This window comes from Tinamus guttatus, unplaced genomic scaffold (assembly GCF_059628265.1).
Source record: "Tinamus guttatus ecotype Peru unplaced genomic scaffold, ASM5962826v1 Tinamus_guttatus_pri_ptg000134l, whole genome shotgun sequence".
In the NCBI taxonomy this organism is placed as follows: domain Eukaryota; kingdom Metazoa; phylum Chordata; class Aves; order Tinamiformes; family Tinamidae; genus Tinamus; species Tinamus guttatus.
In genome coordinates this window covers 374,674-400,436 of record NW_028288668.1, presented here as the reverse complement: position 1 = coordinate 400,436, position 25,763 = coordinate 374,674, and the positions used below count along the sequence as shown (strand labels likewise).

Sequence of the window (25,763 nt, the reverse complement as noted above, 5' to 3'; positions counted from 1 at the left end):
CATTTTGGCTCCTCAAAAGCAAAGTATTGGGCATTCTCCAAGTCTGTCTGTAGTTTTGCTATTTTATGTTGTTGACTAAGCAGGAAAACTCTGCAATGACCATCTGAATAAAGGAAGACTTGTTGGTTTGCTCTTGTGGATTTTGGTATTTCTTCTAATACTTTGAAAGGCTATGTAACAAATATGCTGTAAACATTTAGGAGTTTTTCTTACAAAGTAGACTCATCAGCATGTATTTATTTGGAACTGGATTAGGAACTGGTTTGGAACTGAACTTCAGGGCAATTCGAGTTGGGGCATTAAGTAGGGAAGAAACATGAGTGTTAAGTTCTTGGCATGAAAAAAGAATTGTGGATAAAAGGCTAATACAGGCTGATGATAAAAGAGCTTCTTTATGACAGCCACAACAGCAGGTAGGCCATAGAAACACGGGTTTAATTTTTGCTGGAATTTCTCACAAATAAATAACCTATGCAAACTTTTCTTGTATGATGTCCTTTTATTTAATTTTAATATTATTTTTTTTAACCAACTAGGAACATTGCTTCACAGACAATAGCCAAGCTGAAAGATGTTGCTCGTCGCATTTCTTCCTGCATGGACCATGAACTTTATAGCAAGGAGAGATCTGCTTCTCTGGATTTATTGCTCCGTTTTCAGCGTTTACTTGTTAGTAAACTTTACCCAGGAGATTATGTTGTGCAGGTCCCTAATACATACAGTAAGTTATTTAAAAAAATATACTAAACAACAACATGAGCAATAAAAGAAAAAGCATTTCTGTAATATCTTTTTTATAGGATTGTCAGCTTAAGTGTCCTGTCTTTCTGAAAAGAATTCAAAAAAAATTTCTGTTAAAGAAAATCTCTTCGGACTGCAGCAGAAATTAAGTCATAAACTTTTTAGAAGATAAAAAGGTGTTTTAATTTCTTACTTCAGTGCTAATAGAGTGGCTGCATTTTGGAGAAGTTTCATGTTTTTGAAGTCCATGTGTGGCTTTGCAATGGTTTATGTGTTCTTCCTCTCTTTCATACAGGCCCAGATCTCCTTGGAATTGGCTCTTTGCTGAAGAAATACACTGCCCTTCTGTGCACACACATCAGTGATATACTTCCTGTGGCAACCAGCATTGCTTCTGCTAGTCATAGGCATTTTGCAGAAGTATCCTGTGTTGTCGATGGAGATTTAACAGGTAGATCTTTCTCTATTCTCCGCCTTCCCCCCTCCCAGGAAATCATATAGTCAAAGTGTAGATGTCCTTGGGGGTTTTAAATAAGTGAGAAGAGTCAAATGAATCTCTGTATTTGGGGGAGACAGGCAAATTTGTCTGAAAGATGGGAGCGTTGTACTAAAATAGTAATACAAAATAGACTATGTTGCTTGGTGATTTATTTCCAGCAGGTTGTAAACTTGGTCTTAAATCTGAATATTTTCTGGTTTAGGTGTTCTTCTTCCAGAATTGGTAGTTTCTATAGTGTTACTCCTCAGTAAAAATGATGGGTTAATGCAGGAGGCTGGTGCTATCCCACTGTTGGCTGGATTGCTAGAACATATAGACAGATTTAACCATTTGGCACCTGGAAAGGAAAGAGATGACAACGAGGATTTGGCATGGCCAGGAATAATGGGTATGTGTTAACAGCATCTGGAATATTTATTTATGCTTTGATAAAATGGCTGCATAAAAATAGTGATTATTCATGAGCTTATCTCAGAAAGATGATTCTACTTTATAGTACCAGAAGATTTTATTAATCCCAGTCAATTCAAAAGGCAATGTTTCTATTGGTGAACTCTTAATAGGTATAGAGATAGTATTAAACAGATTATAAATACAACTTCTAACCAATTCAACATTGTGAAAATGTGCATTTCTGACTGGTTATGATGGTGGCAGGAGGAATGGAACATGGTTGCTATTGCCCAAGAGCAATAAAAAACATACTGCTAGACAGGACTTCATTGGGAGAGTTTGGAGAAGGGAGGAAAAAAAACACACAGTTGTGTAAAAATTCAATTGGTGCTCAAATGAGCAAGCAGATGGAGAGGCATGTGTGCAGATATTACTCTGATGTTTACTGTCTTGATGATATTACCTTTAGTTTGAAAGAGTTTGCTGAGTTTTAGTGTTTATGTGACTTTTAATTAAAAGAAGGGTTGAAATGGAAATTGACTGTATATTCAGTGCCTTTTGTCTGAATGCAGTTCAAGCATATAGTAAAACTGGCATATAGTAGCTTTGAGAGGAAACCACTTAGAGCATTAATTTGCCAGAACAGCAGTTTTCCTGTTCCACCTCCAAGTAAAACAGCCATGTAGCTGGGCAGTGCCAAATTTAGCACAAAGTGACATTGGAGGTTACTGCATAAAATAATGTAATATATAGAGGTAATTTGGCTGTGTTCCATATTATTGCTGGCATATTCAGAGAAGTTTAGACTTTTAAGCATGTCAAAAAAAAAAAAAAAAAAACCAAGCTGCCTTTGAATAGACATGAAGAGTTTGGCAAGTTGACTACAAAAAACTTATATATTACTCTGTTTTATACCCATAGGTTCATTTTTTACTGCTCAGAGTTGCAGAAATAATGAAGAGGTGACGCTTATACGTAAAGCTGATCTAGAGAACCACAATAAAGATGGAGGATTCTGGACAATAATTGACGGAAAAGTGTATGATATAAAGGACTTCCAAACCCAGTCGTTAACTGGCAATAGTATACTTGGTGAGAATCAGCACCTGAACTGAAGAGACATATATATATAATTTTTTTTTTCTAAACTAGATAGTATAGAGAGTTGTGTATATATTGTACTGACTGCCTCATTCTTTCATTAGCTCAGTTTGCAGGTGAGGACCCAGTTGTTGCTTTGGAAGCTGCCTTGCAGTTTGAGGACACACGGGAATCGATGCATGCCTTCTGTGTTGGCCAGTATATGGAGGTAAAATGTTAGGATAGAAGAGGTTTATTCATTGAAAGTAAGGTGTTGTTTACTTTAGAAACTTTTGTTGGAACTCAGTTCTAGCTTTCAACTACTATTTCTTTTAATTAGCCTGACCAGGAAGTGATTACAACACCAGACCTCAGCAGCCTGTCATCACCTCTAATAGACACAGAGAGGAATCTGGGTCTTCTCCTTGGGCTGCACGCTTCCTATCTAGCAATGAGTACGCCGCTCTCTCCTGTGGAGGTTGAATGTGCAAGTAAGCAGAACTCCATTTTAAACTTAAGTGATAAAGGCTCAACAAAACATGTAGGAAAAGAGTCCAAATAATTTAACTGTTAATCTAGCACCTGTTTAGTTTTGCAATTTTCTATAGAACAGAAGTTCTTGTTCTTAACGTTAACTAAGATGCACATCAAGGTCTGAGAATTTAATTAGCAAGATTCAAAGAGGAATTAGCTGATAATTTTGAACAAATAACACAGAATTTTAAAATCTATAATATATGGAGAATGTTGAAAGAGAAATGAAACTGTATAGCAGTTATCTCTTTGTCATGTTCAGATAAGAGTGTTTCAGGTGTCTGGTGCTAGATTCTACACTGTTTTTTGAATTGTACCTTCTAATCACCAAACCAACATTAATCACAGAATAATAGCTAAGGTCCTGCTATCTCCAAATAGGTAATAACTGCCCTATACTTGAATGTTTCTGAATTTGTCTGTTTTCCTTCCCCTCCTGGCTGCTTCTAAAAAGCTTCTGCAGATGGAACGTCTACTAAACCTTCTGTTTGCAGCTGTACTGCTTACCTTGCTTCAGAGACTTGAGAGGTTAACTTTTCATCAGAACACACATTTATGTTTTGCTCTTTTCTTTTAGAATGGCTCAAGTCATCTATCTTTTCTGGAGGCTTGCAAACTAGTCAGATTCATTACAGTTACAATGAGGAGAAAGATGAAGACCACTGCAGTTCACCTGGTAACACCACCCCAAATAAATCGAAGCTATATACGCATCGCCTAACTTTGAGCGACCATTCACAACCTTTCCTCCAAGCTATTGCGGACAATAATATTCAGGATCACACTGTGAAGGTGAGCCCTCTACGGTCCTATTACCAGAGAAAAGTTTTCCTGAAAACCTTCAGTGATGCCATGAAGCAGGTTCATTGATGAAGGCTGTCTGAAAGTTTCTTAGTAGACAATAAAAATAGTTATTTCAAAATTACTATTTGTGAAAGGAGTAGTTGAGTGCTACTAATGGATAAAATGTACTGTATTTTCACTTAATATGATAACTGTGCAATGTCTTCTGAATTTTTGATTGAGAGCTGAAAACTGTATGCGTGTTTTTACAAAAAGTTATATACTGCATTGCTTTCCATGTAAGGCTTAACTCAGCTGAACAGAGATGGAGTTCTCAGTCAAAATGCTGATGTATTCTGTTTCAGATGCAAGTCTCTCTGCACCTTGGCATTTAGATCTCACATAATAGATGGATATTATGAAAACCTTGCTTTCATAATGATCACTGTGTTCCTAATACCTGCAGAATTTCTAACAGTTTGATTCTGTTTTTTTTTTTTTTTTTTTCTTTAATAAGTCCTGTGGAAGATGAAATAGCAATGGTGATGAGTTAGGAGAAGACTTGTAGAAACTGTGTTCTCCTGCTATCTAGATAGGAAATCAAAAGCAGTAGTAGCTTTGTTCGTTGTCGCCATGTTGCCCTTAATGTTAGAAGAACAGTGCAGAGCAGCTGTTGGTGGTAAATCCTGTTGATTAAATAGTGTGTGCTGTGTAGGATCTCTGAGTATTGTTTCAGGTTGTGGAGATTTTTCATTGTTATTTACATGGTAGCTATTTTTTATCCTTTGTTACATTAAAAATAATAAAATACTGTTCTGTTTCCTCTTTTTGTAGGACTTTTTGTGTCAAATAGAAAGATATTGTAAACAGTGTCACCTAACAACACCAATCACGTTCCCTCCAGAACATCCTGTGGAAGAAGTAGGACGTTTGTTATTATGTTGTCTTCTGAAGCATGAAGATTTGGGTAGGTAGGCTTGTGGTACGGCTGTTTGGACCAAGTCAAACTCTGCCATAGATTGTTTTATGAATATATATTCATAAGTTGTCCTTTGCTTTTAAGGTCATGTGGCACTGTCTCTTGTTCATCCTGGTACTCTTGGAGTTGACCAGGTAAAACACAAAACCTTACCCAAATCTGTAGTGGATGTGTGTCGTGTTGTGTACCAAGCAAAATGCTCACTGATTAAGGTAAGTCTCTTGGCTTCTGATGTCTAGATTATTATTTTTTAGAAATATTTCATTTTTAAAGTTGTATATTCTATTTTGTTTTATGTAACGTAAGAGTAACCTGTATTTTTTCCATGCCTTTTCTAGACCCATCAGGAGCAAGGGCGTTCTTACAAGGAAGTTTGTGCTCCTGTCATTGAACGTTTGAGATTCTTATTCAATGAGCTGCGTCCTGCAGTTTTCAATGATCTCTCTATTATGTCAAAATTTAAACTTCTAAGTTCCTTGCCCCGATGGCGAAGGGTGGTTCAGAAGATCATTCGGGAAAAAAGAAAGAAGAGAGGTAGGAACATTAATCCTGTCTTTTCTATGCAACAGTGAAACTCAAACTCATTTCAAAGTTTTTTGCTTAATTGACTTTTTATTTAATTAGCTAACGTGCCCAAACCATTTACTTTCTTGTGCATTTTTACAAACTTTTCTAGATAGTGATCAAATGTCAATTCCTACAGCAAAAACAAATGAGCACGGATGTTAAGCTAAGGTGAAGTTTGGTGCTTGTTTTCCCAGGCTATTAAAAATGACCTGTTGATAATCAATTGTTTTGAATTTATGTGAGGTATACCTAGAAGTGTTATCTTCTTAAAAATAATTGTTTATTTTAAAGTGTTAAAACAACTCTTTGACTCAAAATGCTAGTGTGCTGATGGAGTCCTAAAATGCAACTCTTGTTTATACTTGAAGATAAAGCATATTGCCAGTATTACCAAAGCTAGATTGATAATAGTTGGATTTACAGTTTACCTAGAGTCTATTTCCCTTTTGTCACAGGCAGATCTTATAATAAATTGTGTATATTCAAGTCATCTTGCAAACACGATAAATGCTCTGGTTTTATTTTTTTCCCTTCTAGTGTCAAAAAAATCTGAATCCGCTGACGTAGAAGAATCCAAAATTGGAAATGAAGAGAGTGATCTAGAAGAATCCTGTGTTGTACCTCACAGTCCTGTATCTGTAGATAAACGGCCCATACCAATCAAATCACCCAAGGTGGGATATCAGATTTTGAATCAACCTTGTGAGTTAACATAGTAATAGGAAAGGTTATTAGCCGAAGCACTGTTTGGTATAAATTGGCATTTACTATTCTGGTAATAGTGTTTGAAATGCATATGTATGGCATTTTGTTTTAATTAAACGTTAAAAATAAGCTGTGTGCTGCATATTTAGAATCTGTAAAGATATTTTCTTTAATTATAAGATAAATTCTGAAATGAAACTTTACCCAAAGAATAAAAGATTGCAATAAGTCAGTCCCTCTTGTCTGAGCACCAATACATGTGAAATTATATGCAGTAATTAGAAGAATGATAGTGAGATACAAATAATCTTAAACTTCTCCCTGGCTTTTTAAACTTTTTTTTTTCTTTTTTCTTCTTTTTTCACCTACTATTTGAAATTTGGATGTTGTTTTACATGAAATAACTTATTATTTGGTGACATAAAATTCATTTAACTTGTAATTGCCCAATTCTGCAGGATAAATGGCAGCCACTTCTGAGTACAGTTACAGGTGTCCACAAGTACAAATGGCTGAAACAGAACGTCCAAGGCCTGTATCCACAGTCTGCTCTGCTTACTACCATTGCTGAATTTGCACTTAAAGAAGAGCCAGTGGATGTGGAAAAGATGAGAAAATGTTTATTAAAGCAGGTAAGCTGAGTAAAAAAAAAATGTGCTTGCAAGTGCATGTGTTAGCAGTTTACATAAACATGACAGTTTATTGTTTTCTTTTTATCATTTTAAAAAAATTTTCTCACTTTTCCAGTTAGAAAGAGCAGAAGTCCGTCTGGAGGGAATAGATACTATTCTGAAACTGGCAACAAAAAGTTTTTTGCTCCCGTCTGTGCAATATGCTATGTTCTGTGGGTGGCAGAGGCTTATTCCAGAAGGCGCCAACATAGGGTAAAGCTCATTCTCTGTCCTTCTGTGTCCCTTCCAGTCCTTGCCCCCACCTCCCCACTTCTTTCTTTTTAATTTCTTTCACAAGTCTTAAGAAATAATTTAAGTATTTAATTTTTTCTGTTGTTCTTTTTATATGAAGGGAACCTCTTACTGACTGCTTGAAGGATGTTGATTTGATCCCACCGTTTAACAGAATGCTGCTAGAAGTAACTTTTGGAAAGTTGTATGCATGGGCTATTCAGAATGTCCGCAACATCTTAATCGATGCTAATGCAAGATTTAAAGAACTAGGTGAATCTCATTTTGTTGCTGTTGGGGTGGACACATGGGGAGAAAAACTGTATTACTTTTTTTTTCAAGTTCCTAGTAACTGGGAACATAGCTCACTTTATTAGTGGAGCTGATGATGTTTTAGTGATGTTTCACCATTAACGTTTAAATCGTCGTAAAAAGTTTCTCCGAACTTTGCTTGCGAATTCCTAAAACCAAGGGTGGAATAACAAATCCATTAACCATCGAGTTGATAAAGTGTTTTACCATAGCTTGCAAACATCAGCTGACTGTTATGCATCCTGTTTCTGACTTAGGGGTGCAGCCTGTTCCTCTGCAAACAATTACTAATGAGAACCCAGCCGGGCCGAGCCTCGGCACCATCCCCCAAGCCCGGTTCCTGCTGGTCATGCTCAACATGCTGACGCTGCAGCATGGTGCCAATACCTTGAGCCTGCTCCTAAATTCTGGCATGCTGGCCTTGACACAGACCACGCTGCGGCTCATAGGTACGGAGTCTTTGGTGTTCTTATTCTTTTGTAGAAAATACAGGTTTGGTAAATACCTCTCGTAGGTTTTAGCTCGTGGTGTGCGCAGAATACAGAATGTCCTTTGTCTTGATGATCCTTTCTTGGAATTTGTTAGTGATAGAGTAGGTTTGGTGGAAACATTAAAGACTTCATAGTCCTTTGGGTGTTTGTTAGCCTGATTCAAGTTTTCCTGCTTTTATTTCTTTTTCCCAGATAGTAGCAAATAATTGTTCCTGCAACTTTTACTTAACTGAAGTTCCCAGATGAAGTGTTTCCAAAAAACCAAAAACAAAACAAAAAAACCTCAGTCATTGGACTAGTCTTTCAAATTTCTTTATTATTTGTCATTTATTTTTTGTTCAATGCCAAGTGTTTAAAAACTGATGTATTCAAAATTATTACATCCTAGCTGTCTAAAAGCTTACCTGACTCTTACGTGTTAAGTCAGCTTCCTTATTGTTTGCCACTTTCCTATTACAAACCTTACGTGCAATCAGGTTTAAGCTCGACTAAGATACTAAAAAAATTATAACTGCTGTTCAATTTTGCCTCCTCTCTTATTTATTTTTTTTCCAACCTCTTTTTAGGCCCTAGTTCTGACAACATTGAGGAAGACATGATTGCTTCTTCTCGTGGAGCTTCTGCTACAGTCTTAGAAGAGTCGAGAAAGGAAAGCACACCAGTCCAGCTCCCTGTTTCTGGACCGGAACTAGCAGCCATGATGAAAATTGGTACCAGGGTGGTGAGAGGGGTAGACTGGAAATGGGGCGATCAGGTACAACTTCTTACATGCAGGTTTGGATGTGTTAAATTCTGAAGTCTGAATTTAATGGGCTGCCTGTGAATTTTGTATTCCAACTTTAAAAGTCACTTTATCTTTGAAAGACTTAGTTAACATTAAATAGTAAAATACTCATTTAATTTCATTTTTTGGCCATAAAAGCTGTTTTGATTTGATACATTATTAAAAGTAAGCTGGAGCGCTCGTATTAATTAATTAATTAGCCATAGTATTAAATCAGATGTGTGGAACTTCTAGATTATATTGTAAAGTAGATGTAAACTTGGATGCTGCTGCAGTTTGCTGGGTTGATTTCTTTAAAAGATTGTGAGATTGTTTTCCAACTTCATGCTGAATTTTGAAAAAATACTGAATGTTACATGCCTAAACATTAGGTTAACAAAGGAAGAAAAAAAGCTGTCAGTGATGCTATTACTTATCAAGTTTGAATATAAATTATTTTTGCCAGTTGCTTGACTTGAGGCTCTCTCCTGTCAGGATGGGCCCCCACCTGGTTTGGGTCGTGTGATTGGAGAACTGGGAGAAGATGGCTGGATTAGAGTGCAGTGGGACACAGGAAGTACAAACTCCTACAGAATGGGAAAGGAAGGAAAATACGATCTCAAACTAGCTGAGCCACCACCTGCAACTCAGCCCACAACAGAAGATTCAGACACTGAGGATGATTCTGGTAAAAACCATTTTTTTATAAAAATACAATATGGTTTTTGGGTAAAACCACAAATCAGCATTTTGCCAAGAGAAAGCAAGCTGCTTTCAGAGCAGAAAATGGTTCATTACAAGTGATTGATCTAATAGATATACAATTCTGACCAGAATCTCTCTTAAAGTAGCTTTAGTGAAAGGATTATTGTGTTTGTTGAACATTCACAGGCCAAAGAGAAAAGATATTATCCAACTGAAATAGTTTCAGTTACTGGCATGAGGAGGTACAAACTTGAACATATGTTCATGACCCTCTAGAGTGTGGATTTTATCTTGCCACAATTTTTCCCTGTTCTTGTCGCACTGTATTCTGAATTTCTTTTAAGTAGTGCAGTGCTAGAGAGCAATTTGAGAGTATTAGCAAGAAATAATTGGCTTATATTTTTCTCTAGCAGTGTGAAATAGTCTTCCTCACATCAAATCAGCTTCAGAAATTAATATTTCTCCTGATTTTCTCAACTATTGTTTGTTTCGGAACAATATGTAACATAGATTAACTAAATATCAAGGTGTTTGGTTTTTGTGCCTCCCTTCAGAAGGAGAACAAGTCGAAAGGAATCTGCACCCAACTTCCATGATGCTGACAAGCACTGTGAACCTGCTGCAGACGCTGTGTCTTTCTGCTGGTGTGCACGCTGAAGTCATGCAGAGCGACGCTACCAGGACTCTGTGTGGGCTGCTCCGTATGCTTGTGGAGAGCGGCACCATCGATAAAGCGGGTATGGTACATAGACATAACCTGCTCCCCTGTGTGTTTCATTCGTGTCTTGCCTCTTCGCAAGTCTTCGCTGCAGTTCTTTTAATCTTTTAAGACCAAAGGCTAGAAAACGTATTTTCAGATCTTTAAAATCTTAATTGGTTGCAGAAGCAACATAAATGATACTGGCCATTCTTAGATCATAAACAGAAATAGTTGGTGAAACGCATGAGATCATAAGCATCAAGACAAGGATAGTTTGTTTAGATGATGAATTACTTAGGCTGTTTTATTCTGTCTGGGGTAATAGTATGATTGGGTGTTATCACGTTCACTTCTATAGCTTCGCTGGAAGTTTAGAGAGTAAAGTTTTTATTCCTTTAAAATGAGCTAAGTAAGGAAGCAGTATGAGCATGAGAATTCTCTTAAAGACATATTTGAAAAAAATCTAATTACAAAGCTATATTTAAAGACAGTTTGGTAGCTCAATATTATGATTTATCCAAAAAATACCCCAGGAATAGAGAATTGTTGCATAGCTCGTGGAAAAGTCAACCGTTACATATGTATCTCTTATTTTTAGCTTCCTTACCAAATAAATTAGTTTATAAAGAACAGCATAGAAGCTGGTGCACCTTGGGATTCATAAGAAGTATAGCGCTCATGCCTCAGATGTGCAGCACTCTTAGTACCTCTCAGTGGATAACTCTACTAATGAAAATTGTTGAGGGGCATGAATCTTTCACTGCTGCTTCACTGCAGAGACAGGTAATGTGTGCATTTTCAGATTATTTTAATGAGAAATTAATTTGGTGGGTTTGAACTGTCTTTAAAAACAAAATCATAAAATGCCTGGTTTTTAGTTAACCAAAAAAAGGGAAAGATGTCTTCTAATATTTAGAATTCACTGTTTAATATATGTATGTACTTTTGGAGCCTTGAGGCTGTCTTGTTCTCATGAAAGCCTGAAAGTTTTGTGGAGATGTGAGGCCAGAGTAGTGTTCCAAAAATGGATTCGAGGAACTCGCATGTAATGCTTCCTAGAAGTTAGAGAAAAGATGGTTAGGAAAAGTGTACAGTTTGATTGTAGAGCTCTCCAATTATGTAGTATCTGCTGTCGCACCCTTCAGGATAAATCGGTGTTTTACTTTAGTCTCTTTTAAAAAGCTGCATCTTTGAAGCTTATTTCAGTATTCAAAACAAAACAAAACAAAAAACTAAAAGTCAACTTGCAGATTTTAAGTCTTAAGCTTTTTTCATAAGAATGTGAAGCACTCTTGTTATAGGATATCTGTTCCAAGATCTAAGAGTCAGGGATAAAGAGATCTTCTGTGGTCTTTTCTTTGCTAAAGATGTTAAGAATTTAAACTTAAATTTGTATTATAAATTTGTATTATTTTATATGTTATAAATGTATAAAATACACTATATATGTATTATAGAATACATATATATGTATTACTATGTGATATTCCAAAGATTTTGGGGTGGGGAGGTGCATTTTTTTGGTATTTTTGATTCAGTTAGCCTTTTCCCCTCATTCAGGCCTTGGTGCATTAGACTCATCTATGCTGTTCAGGGACTTTGTGAGAGAAATGGGAGTTCCTTAGGAACTTTATATATATCTACTTCAAATGCAATAACGCTAATTTTGTCGTCTTTCTAGATCCTTGCTGTACATTTATTGAAAGCAGTACTTCCATCCTGGGACAAAAATGAAAGGTCAAGAGATATGAAATTTCTTGTGGAAAAACTGTTTGGTTTTTTAGGCAGCCTGCTTAGTACTTGTTCTTCAGATATCCCACTACTCAGAGGTAGGAGATTTTATCTTAATGACTTTATCTTTATATGTAAAATACATATGTTAAATTGACAAATATTGTGTGAGTGCTTTATTTTTTCAGAATCTACTCTGAGAAGGAGAAAGGCCAGGCCCCAAGCATCTCTAACAGCAACTCACAGCAGTACTTTAGCAGAAGAGATAGTGGCACTGCTGAGGACACTGCATTCGCTAAGCCAGTGGAATGGACTCATAAACAAGTACATCAACTCTCAGCTAACCTCCATCACCCACATCTTTGCAGGAAAACAGTCAGAAGGGGTAGTTTCCACGTTTTAAAATAGCTCATTTTTATAGCAATATTTATTTTAAAGTGATAAATATTAAATGCTTGTAAATAATACTAAACTTAATTTTGAAACCATTTTTTTATTTATATATGTATAGCTGTGCTGTAATCTTTAAATTGGAATACGTATAATTACTTTTTATTTTAAAAAAAGTAGAAGTTTGTTTTCTCCCTACAGTTAATGTTACTGTTCCTTGTTAGGCTCTTTTGGATGACTACTTCCCTGATCCTGAGAATCCAGAGGTGGGAGGCCTCATGGCAGTGTTGGCAGTGATTGGTGGCATCGACAGTCGCTTGAGATTGGGTGGGCAAGTAGTCCATGATGAATTTGGAGAAGGCACAGTGACACGCATCACTCCCAAAGGGAAAATCACTGTACAGTTCTACGAAATGCGAACGTGTAGAGTGTGTCCTCTGAATCAGCTAAAACCAGTAAGCTCATCCTGTTGAGACTTAATGCAGGGAAAGGCTATGGTTTGGGGGAATTAAATGTAAAGATTTTGTATGGTGCAAATAAATTATTTGTTTTGAATTCAGTAAATATACTGAAACTTAGGACCTGCACATCTGAACTAATTTAAACCTAAAGCAGTACTCATGCATATCCTTATAACTTTAAGATGGGTTCAGTGACAGTCCCCAACCTGCAGTTTCCTTGCTGTATGTCTGTCTTGCTTTTTTGCCCAGTAGTTGTGTGATTGTGAGGAAAAGCTGCTAAGGGTGTAGCTACATAGTGAAGGGGACCTCTCTGGTTGTTCCTGGTTAAGAACTGTAAAAATGCATAATGTTTTTGCTCCTTCTCAAGCAAGAATCATTCACAGTCCTGAATGATTTTATGAAATTTTGCAAATGCTGATTGATATTTTGTATTTTTATCCATTGCTTCTCCCCCAGCTCCCGGTTGTGGCTTTTAATGTAAACAACTTGCCCTTCACTGAACCTATGCTATCTGTGTGGGCTCAGCTGGTAAACATGGCTGGAAGTAAAACAGAAAAGCAGAGAATGAAGTCTCCTAACCAGGGTCTTTCAGGTACTTTTTTTTTTCTTTTTCTTCATCTATTTATTTATTTATTTTAAAGCCTCAATACTGTGTGTTTATGGAGTGTGTTTAGTTAAGAGATGCTGGAGAGAGTCCAGCGCAGGGCCACAAGGATGATCAGGGGCCTTGAATATCTGCCCTACGAGGAGGCTGAGGGAGCTGGGCCTGTTCAGCCTGGAGAAGAGAAGGCTGAGAGGGGATCTGATCAGTGTCTATAAGTACCTCAAGGGAGGGAGTGAGGAGGATGGTGCTGGCCTCTCTTCTGTGGTGGCCACTAATAGAACTAGAGGAAATGGCCAAAAACCGAAGCATCAAAAGTTTCACAGGAACTTAAGGAAAAATTTCTTAACAGTGACGGTGACAGAGCCCTGGAACAGGCTGCCCAGAGAGGTTGTGGAGTCTCCTTCTCTGGAGATCTTCCAAACCCGCTTGGACACAGTCCTGTGCCACGTGCTTTAGGTGACCCTGCGTGTGCAGGGGGGTTGGACTAGATGACCTCTAGAGGTCCCTTCCAACCTTAAGCATTCTATGACTCTATGATTCTGTATACAGTGTAATACAGTTTTTAATTTGACAAGAAAACATGGATATAGTTTGGACTTCTTGTATTGTTTTACATATTAGATGCATATGTCTTAATTATATATGTCTTAACTACACTCACTGTATTGTGCATCTGCATGTGGGGTGGCCCAAAGTGAAACATAGGTGTTTTCTAATATTGTGTGTCATAAAAACCCTATGTAATTCATTAGCATTTCACAAGCTTTCACACAGTGAGTAGAGATGTAAAATGTTTTTCAAACTTGGTTTGTGAGGTTGTATGAACATTAGCCTTGCTCCTCTAATACAGCATTAATGGGCATACGATGTTTCTGATAGGTCAAGTGGATTTGGATCTGCTGAGATGCCAGCAACTAAAACTGTATATCCTGAAAGCAGGACGAGCCCTGCTGTCTCACCAGGATACACTAAGGCAGATCCTGTCTCAGCCAGCTGTTCAGGAGTGTGCATTAAATCCTGCAGGTATGTTGAAATGAAACTGAGCGTGCCACGGTTTATGCGGGTGGTAGATGCAGCACGTGAATACAACCTTTACAGGTGGTAGTTGAAGGTTAAAAATTACGTTGGACCTCAAAAAACTAAGAGTTATATCTTTAATTCAGTAATGTTTTAAAGTTATGTATTAAAAGCCTTTTGTTTTTTTGACTTAAGTTTTAGAAGAATAGGATCAGGTGTTTGAAGATTGAAATGTTGGAGTTTGCCAAATATACATAGAACATTATTTCATACTTAATATTTGGACAGAATTTTAAATAATTTTAAAACAATTATGTTTTTTGCTATTTTTTCTCCTTCAAAGCTTTAAGTGTGAGATCTCAGTTATTCTTTTTACTTTAAATATTTCACATTTTCTAGCAAAAAAAGAATTGGATTATATATAGTATCTTAAGCACGAGCTTAAAAGGAATTTAATCAATTATAGTTTTAATTAATTTCATCCTACCTATATATGAAATCTAAATATAAAAAATGTAAGAAAAAGGAGAAAATAGCTCCCCCAGTTTTCAGGATTGCTATTGATGTCCTTCTAGTTCAAATGAATTCTTTGAACATTGCACGAACAGTATGTACCAGGCCATTGGGAATAATCAGAAGAGGTGTTTTTTAGCAATCTGTATATCATGGTTTGTCCTGGAAGTAGCTCTTTGTAACAGTGTTACTGTAACAAGGTGAACTCAGCTCTACTTGTGCACATTTGTCGTATACTGAGCAAACTTGTTCTAGGAGTATTTTAGTCAAACTGGCGTTTAATTACAAGTTTCTCACTTGCTTTGTGCACAGAGCATGTGTTGCACATGGCTTAATCTTAAATATGTGATTCCTGTGGAGTAATAGGGCAGAAATAACTATGTGTGGTCTGCACGTTTATTACATGTTCTTGCTTAAAATAATGTTTTTGTTTCAAGATGATGGAGCAGTTGCGTCTCCTGACATAGGAGATATGTCTCCTGAAGGACCTCAGCCTCCCATGATCCTTCTGCAACAACTTTTGACAGCTGCTACCCAGCCATCACCTGTGAAAGCAATATTTGACAAGCAAGAGCTTGAGGTAGAGTCTCTGCTTTCTCATAATGAGTAACGTAAACTACAGTCTGTCTGATTAACCTTCCAATTTAATTTTTTTTTTTGCTTCCTTGTTCTTTCATTCCCTCTCCCTTCCCTCCCACACACGCATGCAAGCATAAATAAAATCATGTTGAGTGTTCTTGTTTTATGGAGACTAATTTGTGTTCCCATTTAGGCAGCTGCTTTGGCAGTGTGCCAGTATCTGGCTGTAGAGTCTACACATCCTTCAACTCCAGTGTTTGAAGACTGTAGCTCTAGTGAGGCTACAACACCTGTCACAGTGCAGCATATTCGACCTACAAAAGTGAAGAAACGCAAGCAATCTCCAATTCCACCTCTTCCTATTGTAGTTCAACTAATGGAAATGGGTTTTCCTAGGAAAAATATTGAATTTGCACTAAAATCATTGTCTGGAACCTCTGGAAGTGCTTCTGGATTACCAGGTATGTTGGTTACATGAATGGTGTTAGAAGGAAAGCTGCCAACAGACTAAAGCATTGCTTGCAAAGGAGCAACTGATACTTACCTTTTTGGAAATCCCTGTGGGATAAATGTTGGAAAATCCCTTAGTAACAGACTGTTGTCTCTATTAGGCGTGGAAACCTTGGTTGGCTGGTTGTTGGATCATCCTGATGTTCAGATTACTGATCTTTCTGATGCTGAAACTGTTTCTGATGAATATTCAGATGAGGAAATAGTAGAGGAGGTAGAAGAAGCTGAAGCTGCCTGTCCTGTGGTGAGTGTCAACTTTTACATTCCTTACTAAGTCATTCTGGAAAATAAGCTATGGTTTAAAGCAAAGTAGACATAAGCTTTATTCTTGCAGTCAGTTGACTTGAAGATTTTTCCTATTTCAGCATGCAGCTTTGATATTACATGTGTTTGCATTTGTTGGATAATCTTGAGTTCCTGACAGTTAGTTGTATTTATCTGAAATGAAAACAGAAAAAAAACTGCTGTATGTATTTCTTGCGTTTTCTTTCCAGTCAAGTGGTGCCGTTGTAACAGAGAGTCAAACCTATAAGAAGCGAGCTGATTTCTTAAGTAATGACGATTATGCTGTGTATGTAAGAGAAAATATTCAGGTAAGCATGGTGATGGAAGCAGTATGGAAACTACTTCCCTTCCCTACATACATCTGTGCAGAATTACAGAAATAGTGTTTTATTGTCCTCTCTTATCTAGGTGGGAATGATGGTTAGATGCTGCAGAACCTATGAGGAAGTTTGTGAAGGAGATGTGGGCAAAGTAATTAAACTGGATCGCGATGGATTGCATGACCTCAATGTGCAGTGTGACTGGCAGCAAAAGGGCGGTACTTACTGGGTCAGATACATCCATGTTGAGCTTTTAGGTAAGTTCACTGCTGTTTTTAAATAACTGAATGATAAAATAAGGGAGCCTCATCTTGAGGAGGGAAAAACCTCACCATGTGTTTATTCTTGAAACTGCTAGGATTCCCACCACAAAGTTCTGCCTCGCATATCAAGATTGGTGACAAAGTGCGTGTGAAAACCTCTGTTACCACACCCAAGTACAAATGGGGATCAGTTACTCACCGAAGTGTTGGAGTAGTCAAAGGTAGTGTGCATTGCAAATGGGGGAGGTGAGGGGATAAAATTTGATACCACACAGCCTTTGTGTGGTGCTTAAAGAGAATCTTTCTGATAGACTTACGGCTCCTACCGCTATGTAGGAGACTGTGTGCTGATAAGAGAGAATGCAAGGGAGACATTGATGGCTATGATGAGTTTAGAGTCTCATGCTATGGCTGCTCCTTTCCTCTACTGAGCTACTCCCTTCAGATGTAGTAGAAGTCTTTAAAATGGGTTAGCTTCCTGTGGTAGTCTTACACTTTTATAAAATGAATCACTAGTATAGTTCCCTTTAAAAGGTAAGTCTGGTTTGGGAAGACTTAATAGGACAGTGATGCAGAAGTGAGATGCATTAATGTCTACCTGTAAGTGACTTCATAGTATGAAGTGATCTGTGGGACATAGATTCTTTGTAGTGGTACAGATTTTGGTCGGTTGTTTTGTTCTTAGGAATTGTCTCTCTCTAAGAAATGTTTAAAAAAAATCAGGGCCAAGAATGAGAATGAAATATATTTTCAATTTTCAGTGCTTTCCTCCCTCACTGCAGCCTACTTGATTAGGCTAATACATAGTTCCATTAAAATATAAGGTCACTATGGAAATAACTTCTTTTTGTAACGTACTTCCGCTCTGATGCTGATTACATAACTGGACAGTTTCCACTTAATTTTATAGAGATTTGCAAGACATTGTGTTTTCTGCATGTTTTGTCACAGCATTTAGCGCCAATGGAAAAGATGTCATTGTAGACTTCCCTCAGCAGTCTCACTGGACTGGCTTGTTGTCAGAGATGGAGTTGGTCCCCAGCATTCACCCTGGAGTCACGTAAGTGATGATTTATATTTTTATTAATGTACATGGGCTGCCTCTTCGCCTTACTGTCTTCATTTTATTGTCTTGAATGTTGTTATAATTAAATTGTACCATGTAATTGCTAAAAATGTTAATATTTTGTTCTTTTATGAAATTAGGTGTGATGGCTGTCAGATGTTTCCTATCAATGGGCCTAGATTCAAATGCAGAAACTGTGATGATTTTGACTTCTGTGAAACATGTTTTAAGACCAGGAAGCATAACACCCGGCATACTTTTGGCAGAATAAATGAACCAGGTAAATTCAGAATTTTAGACTTTCTGGCATGAATTAAAAATATGTTTATTTTAAAAATAGCCTTAAAATGTAGCTGCTTAACATAGTAAAAATACTTTTCAGAATAAGCAGCACAGTATTTTTGCAGAACATAGCTGTTGTTGCAATTGCCTGCGGTGACTTACACCAAAACTTAAATACTTAGGTAGAATGCTTATCAGCATTGAGTGCGTTTAAAAAAATGGTTACAGTAATTCCTTATGCAAGACCTGAGCCACACTAGAATAAAATGCTGTAAGTCTTTGGTCTTCCTTTGCTTTGTGTCTTCCTTTGCGTTTCAAAAGAGATGAATCAGTCCTTCATGCCTGCAGGTACAGCTTGGAATGCCTAAGATTCCCGTATGGTCCTTAGTTGCTCCTGGGCAATTTTGCCCAGCAGTGTGTGAGTGTTACTTCCTTATAGCCTCCAGGATCTGGAGAATCAAGATAGGTGTGATAAGGAAGGGAAACCTTTCAGAGGACTCCTCCTTTTGCTCTCTCTTCTCGTTTTACTCTTTCCCTTAAATTTTTCTCCACCAGTCTAAAAATCTGATGATAATATTTACAAATATATCCAACGATAATATTTACAAAGTGATCCTGGCTTTTGGGCCTCTTAATATTGATGGCCAATCCAGTTGGTTTTAGAGTCAAATAAAACTTTTCCCCTCCTAGAAATTATGCTCATACGTTTTATGTATAGAATAGTTTACTTTCTTGCCAATTAAGATTTCCCCTTAAGAAATCCGTTGGGCAGCTAGTATAGTGTGTATCCCAAATACTGTCAATTGTGTTGAGCAGGGTAGAGGAGTATTATCTAACCAGGCTTTCTAGAAGCTACACAATTCAGTAAAGGGAAGTAGAAGCGGATTTTTATTGAAAAAAATCCCACATCACATTCTGTGACTTGCCTCCACATTCTTAACTTCTGAATTTAAGTGATGAAACTTAGCTATTTCTGTTCTCCTGCAAGGAATTTCCCTGGAGGGTTGCACGTTTTTTTCATATGCTGTGTTTTATGACATTAATACTCTGTGGACCTGTATTAGAATGTATATCAATTCTAAATTTTGATTTGTATTATAAAAGGAATAACCTTTCAAGTTCAGTCAAGAATCTTAGTCTTTCAAGAATGCTATCTTTTAAAGAGTGCATGGTCCTGTAATGTTTTAGGCATGTTTTTTTGGAATTACTTTTAATGTCTTCAACTCCAGTGATATTCGTGTTAGTAAAAAATACACATAAAAAAATCACTATTAGTTTCTTTAGTATGAATCAATCATAGGTGTAAGAAGAGAAATGTGCTAAGCTACTCTGTTCACATAAGTATAGGAAGAGAAATTTAACTACCCCAAATGACAGGCATGAGAGATGCTATGAGAACTCATAGGGTCAGGTACTTGAAGCTCTTTTAAATATAAATAAATTAAAAGATATGCCGTATAAGCTGGAGTAATGTTACCACATCTGTGCTGCATCTGCTTTGCAACTGCGTAAAAGGTATCTTCAGGACTTGCTCTATTTCCTTTCACATGGCTTATGGGGTTAAAAAAAAGCAATTTTCTTTGGGGTACATGCTTAATAACTGCGTTTAACTGAATAGGTCAGTCTCCAGTGTTTTGTGGACGTTCCGGAAAACAGCTGAAGAGACGGCACAGTAGCCAGCGAGGAATGTTGCTGGATGATTGGTCCCGAATAGTGAAAAACTTGAACGTCTCCTCTTCGGTGAATCAGGCTTCTCGTCTTATTGATGGTAGTGAGCAGTGCTGGCAGTCTTCTGGCTCGCAAGGAAAGGTAACCTCAAACCGTACCTTTTGTTTACTCTGGCATGTTTTTGTCTTAGGTGTTTTTTTTTTTTTTTAAATACATCAAGCAACTTAGCTTGTTAGTATGATTGATCATTGTCTATGTGTAACATAGAAATGTAGTAGAAACTGTTAACAGTAAAAACGGTCTTGTCTGTGGTATTGTTCTTGAGTGAAATCAGTTATTTGCTGCAGCTGTTTCTCTAGTACTGGGGGCTCAGACAGGCCAGAACTTGACAAGATCATTGTTCTTTAGTTACATCCCATGGATTGCAGGTATTCTATAGCATTCTCAATGGTACATGTATGTTCTTGATAGCAATGGAGTGATCCTCACAAAACTATCTGAAAATGAAATGTATTACCTTTTCTACAGCACTGGATTCGCTTGGAGATTTTTCCAGATGTTCTTGTTCACCGATTAAAGATGATAGTGGATCCTGCAGACAGCAGTTACATGCCCTCTTTAGTTGTCGTTTCAGGTATGTGAACATACTTCTGAGAAATCTAATAATCATCTCCTGCATCTCCTGCAGTAGGCATTTGTCTGACTTCAATTAACATAGTCATTGATTTAAAATACATAGTGTCTGTTTATGACACAAACTCTGTATTTTAAAATGTTTTCCTTTCTGTGTTTTGCTTTCCAGGAGGAAATTCCTTAAATAACCTTATAGAGCTAAAGACAATCAATATAAATCCTACAGATACCACAGTGCCTCTTCTCAGTGATTGTACAGAGGTAAGTGAAGTTGGTGTAAGAAGAATTATTCTTATGTGCAGCATAAAAATGTTTTGCTTCAAGAGATGGAGGAGAAGCACCCTTACGATTATGAAATTATTGTAATTTACTTTTCCCTTCATGAGCAGTATTTTTGGCAGTTGATTAAAGTTAACTATCCTGATAAACACTGCCATAATCTCAGTGCCACTCTGTAATAGTCTTAATAGCAAACACAGTGTAGCTTTTTGTTTAAAAATGAATATACCTAAGAAGCAAGAGAATAACTGTTTAAATCTGGGAATAATTTTAAGGAGTAGTAAAGCCTAGTACAAACAGTAGATCTAATAATCATTAGTAACTCATAACTTGAGACATGTGCATATTATGTTTTTAGAAGATTGGAAGTGAGATCATTCTCAGATGTATGAGACCATAGTACAAACCATACAGAGCTGAAAAGCTGGATATTTTAAGTAGTAGATAACTTTTTTTTTTTAAAGATGACAAAAAAAGCCAAGCAAAAATTGTCTGTCATTTGTTTTCTGAAATTATGTAGGATCCAAACAATGACAATGTTTATTTTTTTTTCCTTAGTACCACAGATATATTGAGATTGCAATCAAACAGTGCAGGAGCTCTGGAATTGATTGCAAAATACATGGCCTCAGCATACTGGGACGTATACGTGCAGAGGATGAAGATTTGGCTGCAGTCCCTTTCCTTGCCTCTGATAATGAGGAAGAAGATGATGATAAAGCTAACACTGGGAGGTACGTAATTACAGGGAGGGAGAAAGTCCTGTAAAAAGCCTTAGTGCCTTTATGCTCTGATCAGGAGAGTACTTGGAAGCAGTGCGACTTAAACAATTGGATTGAGTGGTAGAAAAGTACTCAGTATCTTAGTTTTTCAGAAATGTGGTTAGGTCATTTGTTGTTATTTAACATCTTTCTTATGATTATTATATAGAATAGGTATTTTGTATAATGCTTGGTTCCCCAGCATAGTTGGGATTGTAAAACTAGCTGAAAACTTGATATATCTAGTGATAGTTAAAATGAGGCAGGTCTTGCACATACACAACTGCTTTGCAGAACACAAAGATTCTGCTTTTTTGTTTTGTTTTTATTTGCCACTGCCACCGTTTAGCTGTGGTGATGTAATTTGGGCACTGAAACAGTGGAAAATCAGTAGATAAAGTGCTATAGCATGAGTAGGTGGCTCAACTGACTTCGTTTTTTCTCCATGTTCTCAGTCTTGTTAGAAAGAAAGCAGCTGGGCTGGAATCGGCAGCTACAATAAGAACCAAAGTTTTTGTTTGGGGACTAAATGACAAAGATCAATTAGGAGGATTGAAAGGTTCCAAGGTATGTTTGTTGTTTAAGTATCAAACGGAAGTAGCTAAAGATAAAACTTAAGTCTCATGCAATTCAGTGTTAACCAAATTTAATTGGAGTTTTAAAATTCAGTATCAAAATCTATCATGAGTAGATTTGATGGCTTTTTTGTACTAGGACGTTGTGGATGCCTGCTGTTAGGTGGAAATTAACCATTTGTTTCAGATGACAGTAAACTGATCATTCCAAAACCCATTAGCAAACCAGTTTGCCTCTTTACCTCATGAGTTTGCTGGATGCATGGAATTTATTTAATAGAAAAAAATACCACATATTCTCTGTAATTGGAACTGGTTCAATAATCAGAAAAAAAAAAGAAATTGAAATCTTACAATTAGCGTAATATGATTACAGCTTAATGTAATTTGAGGGTAGTTTCTGCTTTGCGTGCAGGTATTTAGGCATAATTCTTTAGTATGATGCAACAAGGGAAATACGGCACATGTTCAATCAATTTAAGATATCATTAACCTGAACAGTATGTTAAGAAAGCATTTCTGTATTATGCTGCAAAGAAAATGTATACTATTGCCCAGTCCGTAGAATGTCTTTCAAGAAACAAGAGGAAATTAGAGTTATATTCTCCATCCTATATTGTATCTGTGCTGAAAAATCATCAAGGCTTAAGTGCTAAAGCACAGGTATTGGTTAATTCCTGCTTCCAGGCACAGTGAAGACAAAATTACAGCTTTGTTTGATAAAGTGCTTTTTTCATCTAGTAAATGTCACCATTTGCTGTATGCCACCATACAGTTACCACCAACTATTATTATCTGAGAGAAGAGAGGGCTTTTATTTATTTATTTATTCAAATTCAAATACCTCAATAAATATGAACTAGTTCTGTAAAGATCAAATCTGAATGGGGGGAAAAATCATGGTATTGCAAACATACACAATTCTGTCTTTGGTGTCTAACAAGTACTGTTATTATTGTATGCATGTGCTGATTAATCAGAATAGTTATTTTAATAACAGCTTTAGGCTTTGAAATATCCTACAAAATTTTTTCCTCATGTACTTCAATGATGAAATCTGTTAGAAACTATCTTTAGTTCCATAAAAACAAATTAAAATGTGCCTTTTTTACATAGAGGTGGGCCAGATTTGTTTTTTTTTTTTCACATTTTAAAATGCTTGAAAGGGAGTATTGCTTTCTGTTAATGTATGTATGCAACTTGATCAAAGACTGAGAAACTAGGTTGCTTATGTTCTTTCCTTGTGCTGATCTCAGATTCCTAAAGCATTTTGCTATAGAAAAACTGAGTTATTCTCCTGTATTCTTGCATGCTGAATTTCAGTATGTTGGTTAACACTTTTAACAAGTTTGTTTTCTTATGCCTTTCTTTTACCACTCACTTCGTTTCCTCAAGAAAATGATATTAAAAGGAAAAATCCTTGTTTATATCTTTCAAATTTTTCTTAGAATTTTGTTATTGTGGTTTCACTGTTAACTGCCTTTTCTTGGTTTCTGTCTTTTGCTTGGTGTTTTTTAACTGGTACATGTAAAGACAATGATTCTGAATAATTGGAGAGTTTCATGAAAGACTGTAGGTGCAGAATAATTGGGTTATCGCTTAAGAATCACTCTCTTCTTTGAAATAGCAGTCTTTAAAATCTAATATAATCCTGTTTCCTGCTTTCTCTAGATAAAGGTTCCTTCTTTTTCGGAAACCCTTTCTGCCTTGAATGTTGTGCAAGTAGCTGGGGGATCCAAAAGTCTTTTTGCAGGTAAGATAACTTGCAAGGTTCAAGGTTAAAACATATACGATCATTTTGAAAAGCAGAAACAGATTTTCAATTACAAAACTTTAATGGTGTATCTACCTCTTTTTTTCATCTTAGTGACCATAGAGGGTAAAGTCTATGCCTGTGGAGAAGCCACAAATGGAAGGTTGGGTTTAGGAATATCTAGCGGAACTGTGCCTATTCCTCGACAGATTACAGCTCTCAGTAACTACGTTGTAAAGAAGGTGGCTGTTCACTCAGGTACCGACTCTTGCCGTTCTTCTGTAGATGAGCATAACATACTAAAACTGAAGTGGAAGCTGTTTTGTAAGTTCTTAGCTGTTGTGATGCCCCTGTGTGTCTGTACATATACATTTAATAATAAGTACAGGAATTAATTTCTGTCTATTGTATTAGACAATCTAGATGTAAGGTTCCATTGTCATTAAAATATGTATAAATTTGGACCATACTTAGCGTTTTGCTTGCTGGAAGCTAAATTTGTTTTATTCCTGAAAAGCTTTTCTGCCTGATTCAAATAAAGTATCCTAAATCTTCAGTATTGGTAAAAAGCCTAAAACCTCCTAAGAACAAAGTGAAGTGTGTTGTTTTGAAAGGCTTGTACGGTTAAATTTTAGAAGTGCAGCTGTGTTAGATTTCTGGGATTTTGTTGCACCTTTGAAAACCTAAATTTATATTTATGCTTTCAGGTGGCCGGCATGCTATGGCATTAACAGTTGACGGAAAAATATTTTCCTGGGGTGAGGGAGATGATGGAAAACTTGGACACTTCAGTAGAATGTAAGGATATGAATTTTACTTGTATTTCAGTAAGGGCGGAACAGGAGTAAATTGGCATATTATAGCACAGCTGACTGCTGCTGTTAACAATAACAGGATTGTAAATACAATGGGAATAAAAAATATGCATCTGTCCTGAAATGTTTATTCCATAAACGTATGAGAGTTTATATTACAGCAATTAGAACTGTTTCAGGTACTTCAAAGTACCTGAACATGCAATTTAATTTTAATATAGTACTCGGAATACACTTTTTTAGTGGATAAAAGCCTTTAATATGTCACTGATGAAATGATACAGGTTGCTTTTTGGTCATTGAGTTTTTCAGTACTATTGCAAGCTAAGGTTTATTGAGCTGCTTTTAGAAAACCTTTAGTAATTCCATATTTTTCATGTTTCTGTGTGCTGCCAGTTCCTAATGCAAATCTAACAAAGTATTCTATAGCTCGTTTCTTTACAGTTTTCTTTGCAAACCTTTCAACTAGAAGCAAATTTCTTGAATCTTTCAATAAAGGACTATCTAGTTCTCAGAAAGACAATAAGGAAGAAAACTTAAATTGCCTTGGGATTTCTGTGTGTGTGTGACTTTTTAATGTTAACTGCCTCACCTATTTTCTATAACTTACTAAAAGGGTGTCTTGGAGCTCTTTGGGCATTTCACGAGAACAAATTTTCCAAAGGTTGTGTGTAATTTTACAAAAACATTAATAGTACCTCTGATACATAGTCAGTATTGGAAATCGTTTAGTTGAAGCTCTTTCCTAATCTTAGAGAATACTGTAATGATGTGAATAGTAAATGTTTTTAATATTCATGTGGAAACCTAACAGTAAATTCCAGTTTTAATTTCTGTCTCTCATGAACAGAGAATTGGAAAGGAAACGACATCTCTAAAATTCTCACTGTCTGGCTCCCTCTTTGTAGGATAGAGAAACAGTTTTAACAAATTACTCAGCTTTGCCCTATGACAGAGTTATTAATTTTCACTTGGTATTGCACACTGCACACCAGATGATTGAGTGATCATCTTTGTGTTGTGGGTTTCTTAATTGTGCAGTGTATACAATAAAATACTTTTTTAAAGCATACACTTTGAAGTACATTAAAAATTATGCAAGTT

The 25,763-nt window shown here is 36.6% G+C and overlaps 1 protein-coding gene across 1 annotated transcript in view; it reads left to right on the top strand.

Moving 5' to 3' along the window:
• HERC2 (HECT and RLD domain containing E3 ubiquitin protein ligase 2) overlaps positions 1–25,763 on the top strand; it is a 103,133-nt gene that overhangs the window by 44,930 nt on the left and 32,440 nt on the right. The window contains exons 20-59 of the mRNA XM_088521849.1: positions 537–721; positions 1,037–1,192; positions 1,443–1,628; positions 2,555–2,725; positions 2,839–2,942; positions 3,054–3,204; positions 3,825–4,039; positions 4,865–4,997; positions 5,094–5,221; positions 5,348–5,543; positions 6,114–6,250; positions 6,740–6,913; positions 7,029–7,165; positions 7,305–7,456; positions 7,753–7,944; positions 8,553–8,740; positions 9,245–9,437; positions 10,009–10,191; positions 10,753–10,937; positions 11,836–11,983; positions 12,074–12,270; positions 12,500–12,730; positions 13,193–13,328; positions 14,220–14,363; positions 15,308–15,450; positions 15,643–15,910; positions 16,061–16,203; positions 16,454–16,552; positions 16,653–16,821; positions 16,923–17,048; positions 17,779–17,887; positions 18,034–18,173; positions 19,794–19,984; positions 20,372–20,477; positions 20,646–20,737; positions 21,314–21,489; positions 21,972–22,083; positions 23,763–23,844; positions 23,959–24,102; positions 24,552–24,642. Of these exons, the coding sequence (XP_088377975.1) occupies positions 537–721; positions 1,037–1,192; positions 1,443–1,628; positions 2,555–2,725; positions 2,839–2,942; positions 3,054–3,204; positions 3,825–4,039; positions 4,865–4,997; positions 5,094–5,221; positions 5,348–5,543; positions 6,114–6,250; positions 6,740–6,913; positions 7,029–7,165; positions 7,305–7,456; positions 7,753–7,944; positions 8,553–8,740; positions 9,245–9,437; positions 10,009–10,191; positions 10,753–10,937; positions 11,836–11,983; positions 12,074–12,270; positions 12,500–12,730; positions 13,193–13,328; positions 14,220–14,363; positions 15,308–15,450; positions 15,643–15,910; positions 16,061–16,203; positions 16,454–16,552; positions 16,653–16,821; positions 16,923–17,048; positions 17,779–17,887; positions 18,034–18,173; positions 19,794–19,984; positions 20,372–20,477; positions 20,646–20,737; positions 21,314–21,489; positions 21,972–22,083; positions 23,763–23,844; positions 23,959–24,102; positions 24,552–24,642 (6,213 nt within the window). The remainder of the gene's footprint in view (positions 1–536; positions 722–1,036; positions 1,193–1,442; positions 1,629–2,554; positions 2,726–2,838; positions 2,943–3,053; positions 3,205–3,824; positions 4,040–4,864; positions 4,998–5,093; positions 5,222–5,347; positions 5,544–6,113; positions 6,251–6,739; positions 6,914–7,028; positions 7,166–7,304; positions 7,457–7,752; positions 7,945–8,552; positions 8,741–9,244; positions 9,438–10,008; positions 10,192–10,752; positions 10,938–11,835; positions 11,984–12,073; positions 12,271–12,499; positions 12,731–13,192; positions 13,329–14,219; positions 14,364–15,307; positions 15,451–15,642; positions 15,911–16,060; positions 16,204–16,453; positions 16,553–16,652; positions 16,822–16,922; positions 17,049–17,778; positions 17,888–18,033; positions 18,174–19,793; positions 19,985–20,371; positions 20,478–20,645; positions 20,738–21,313; positions 21,490–21,971; positions 22,084–23,762; positions 23,845–23,958; positions 24,103–24,551; positions 24,643–25,763) is intronic.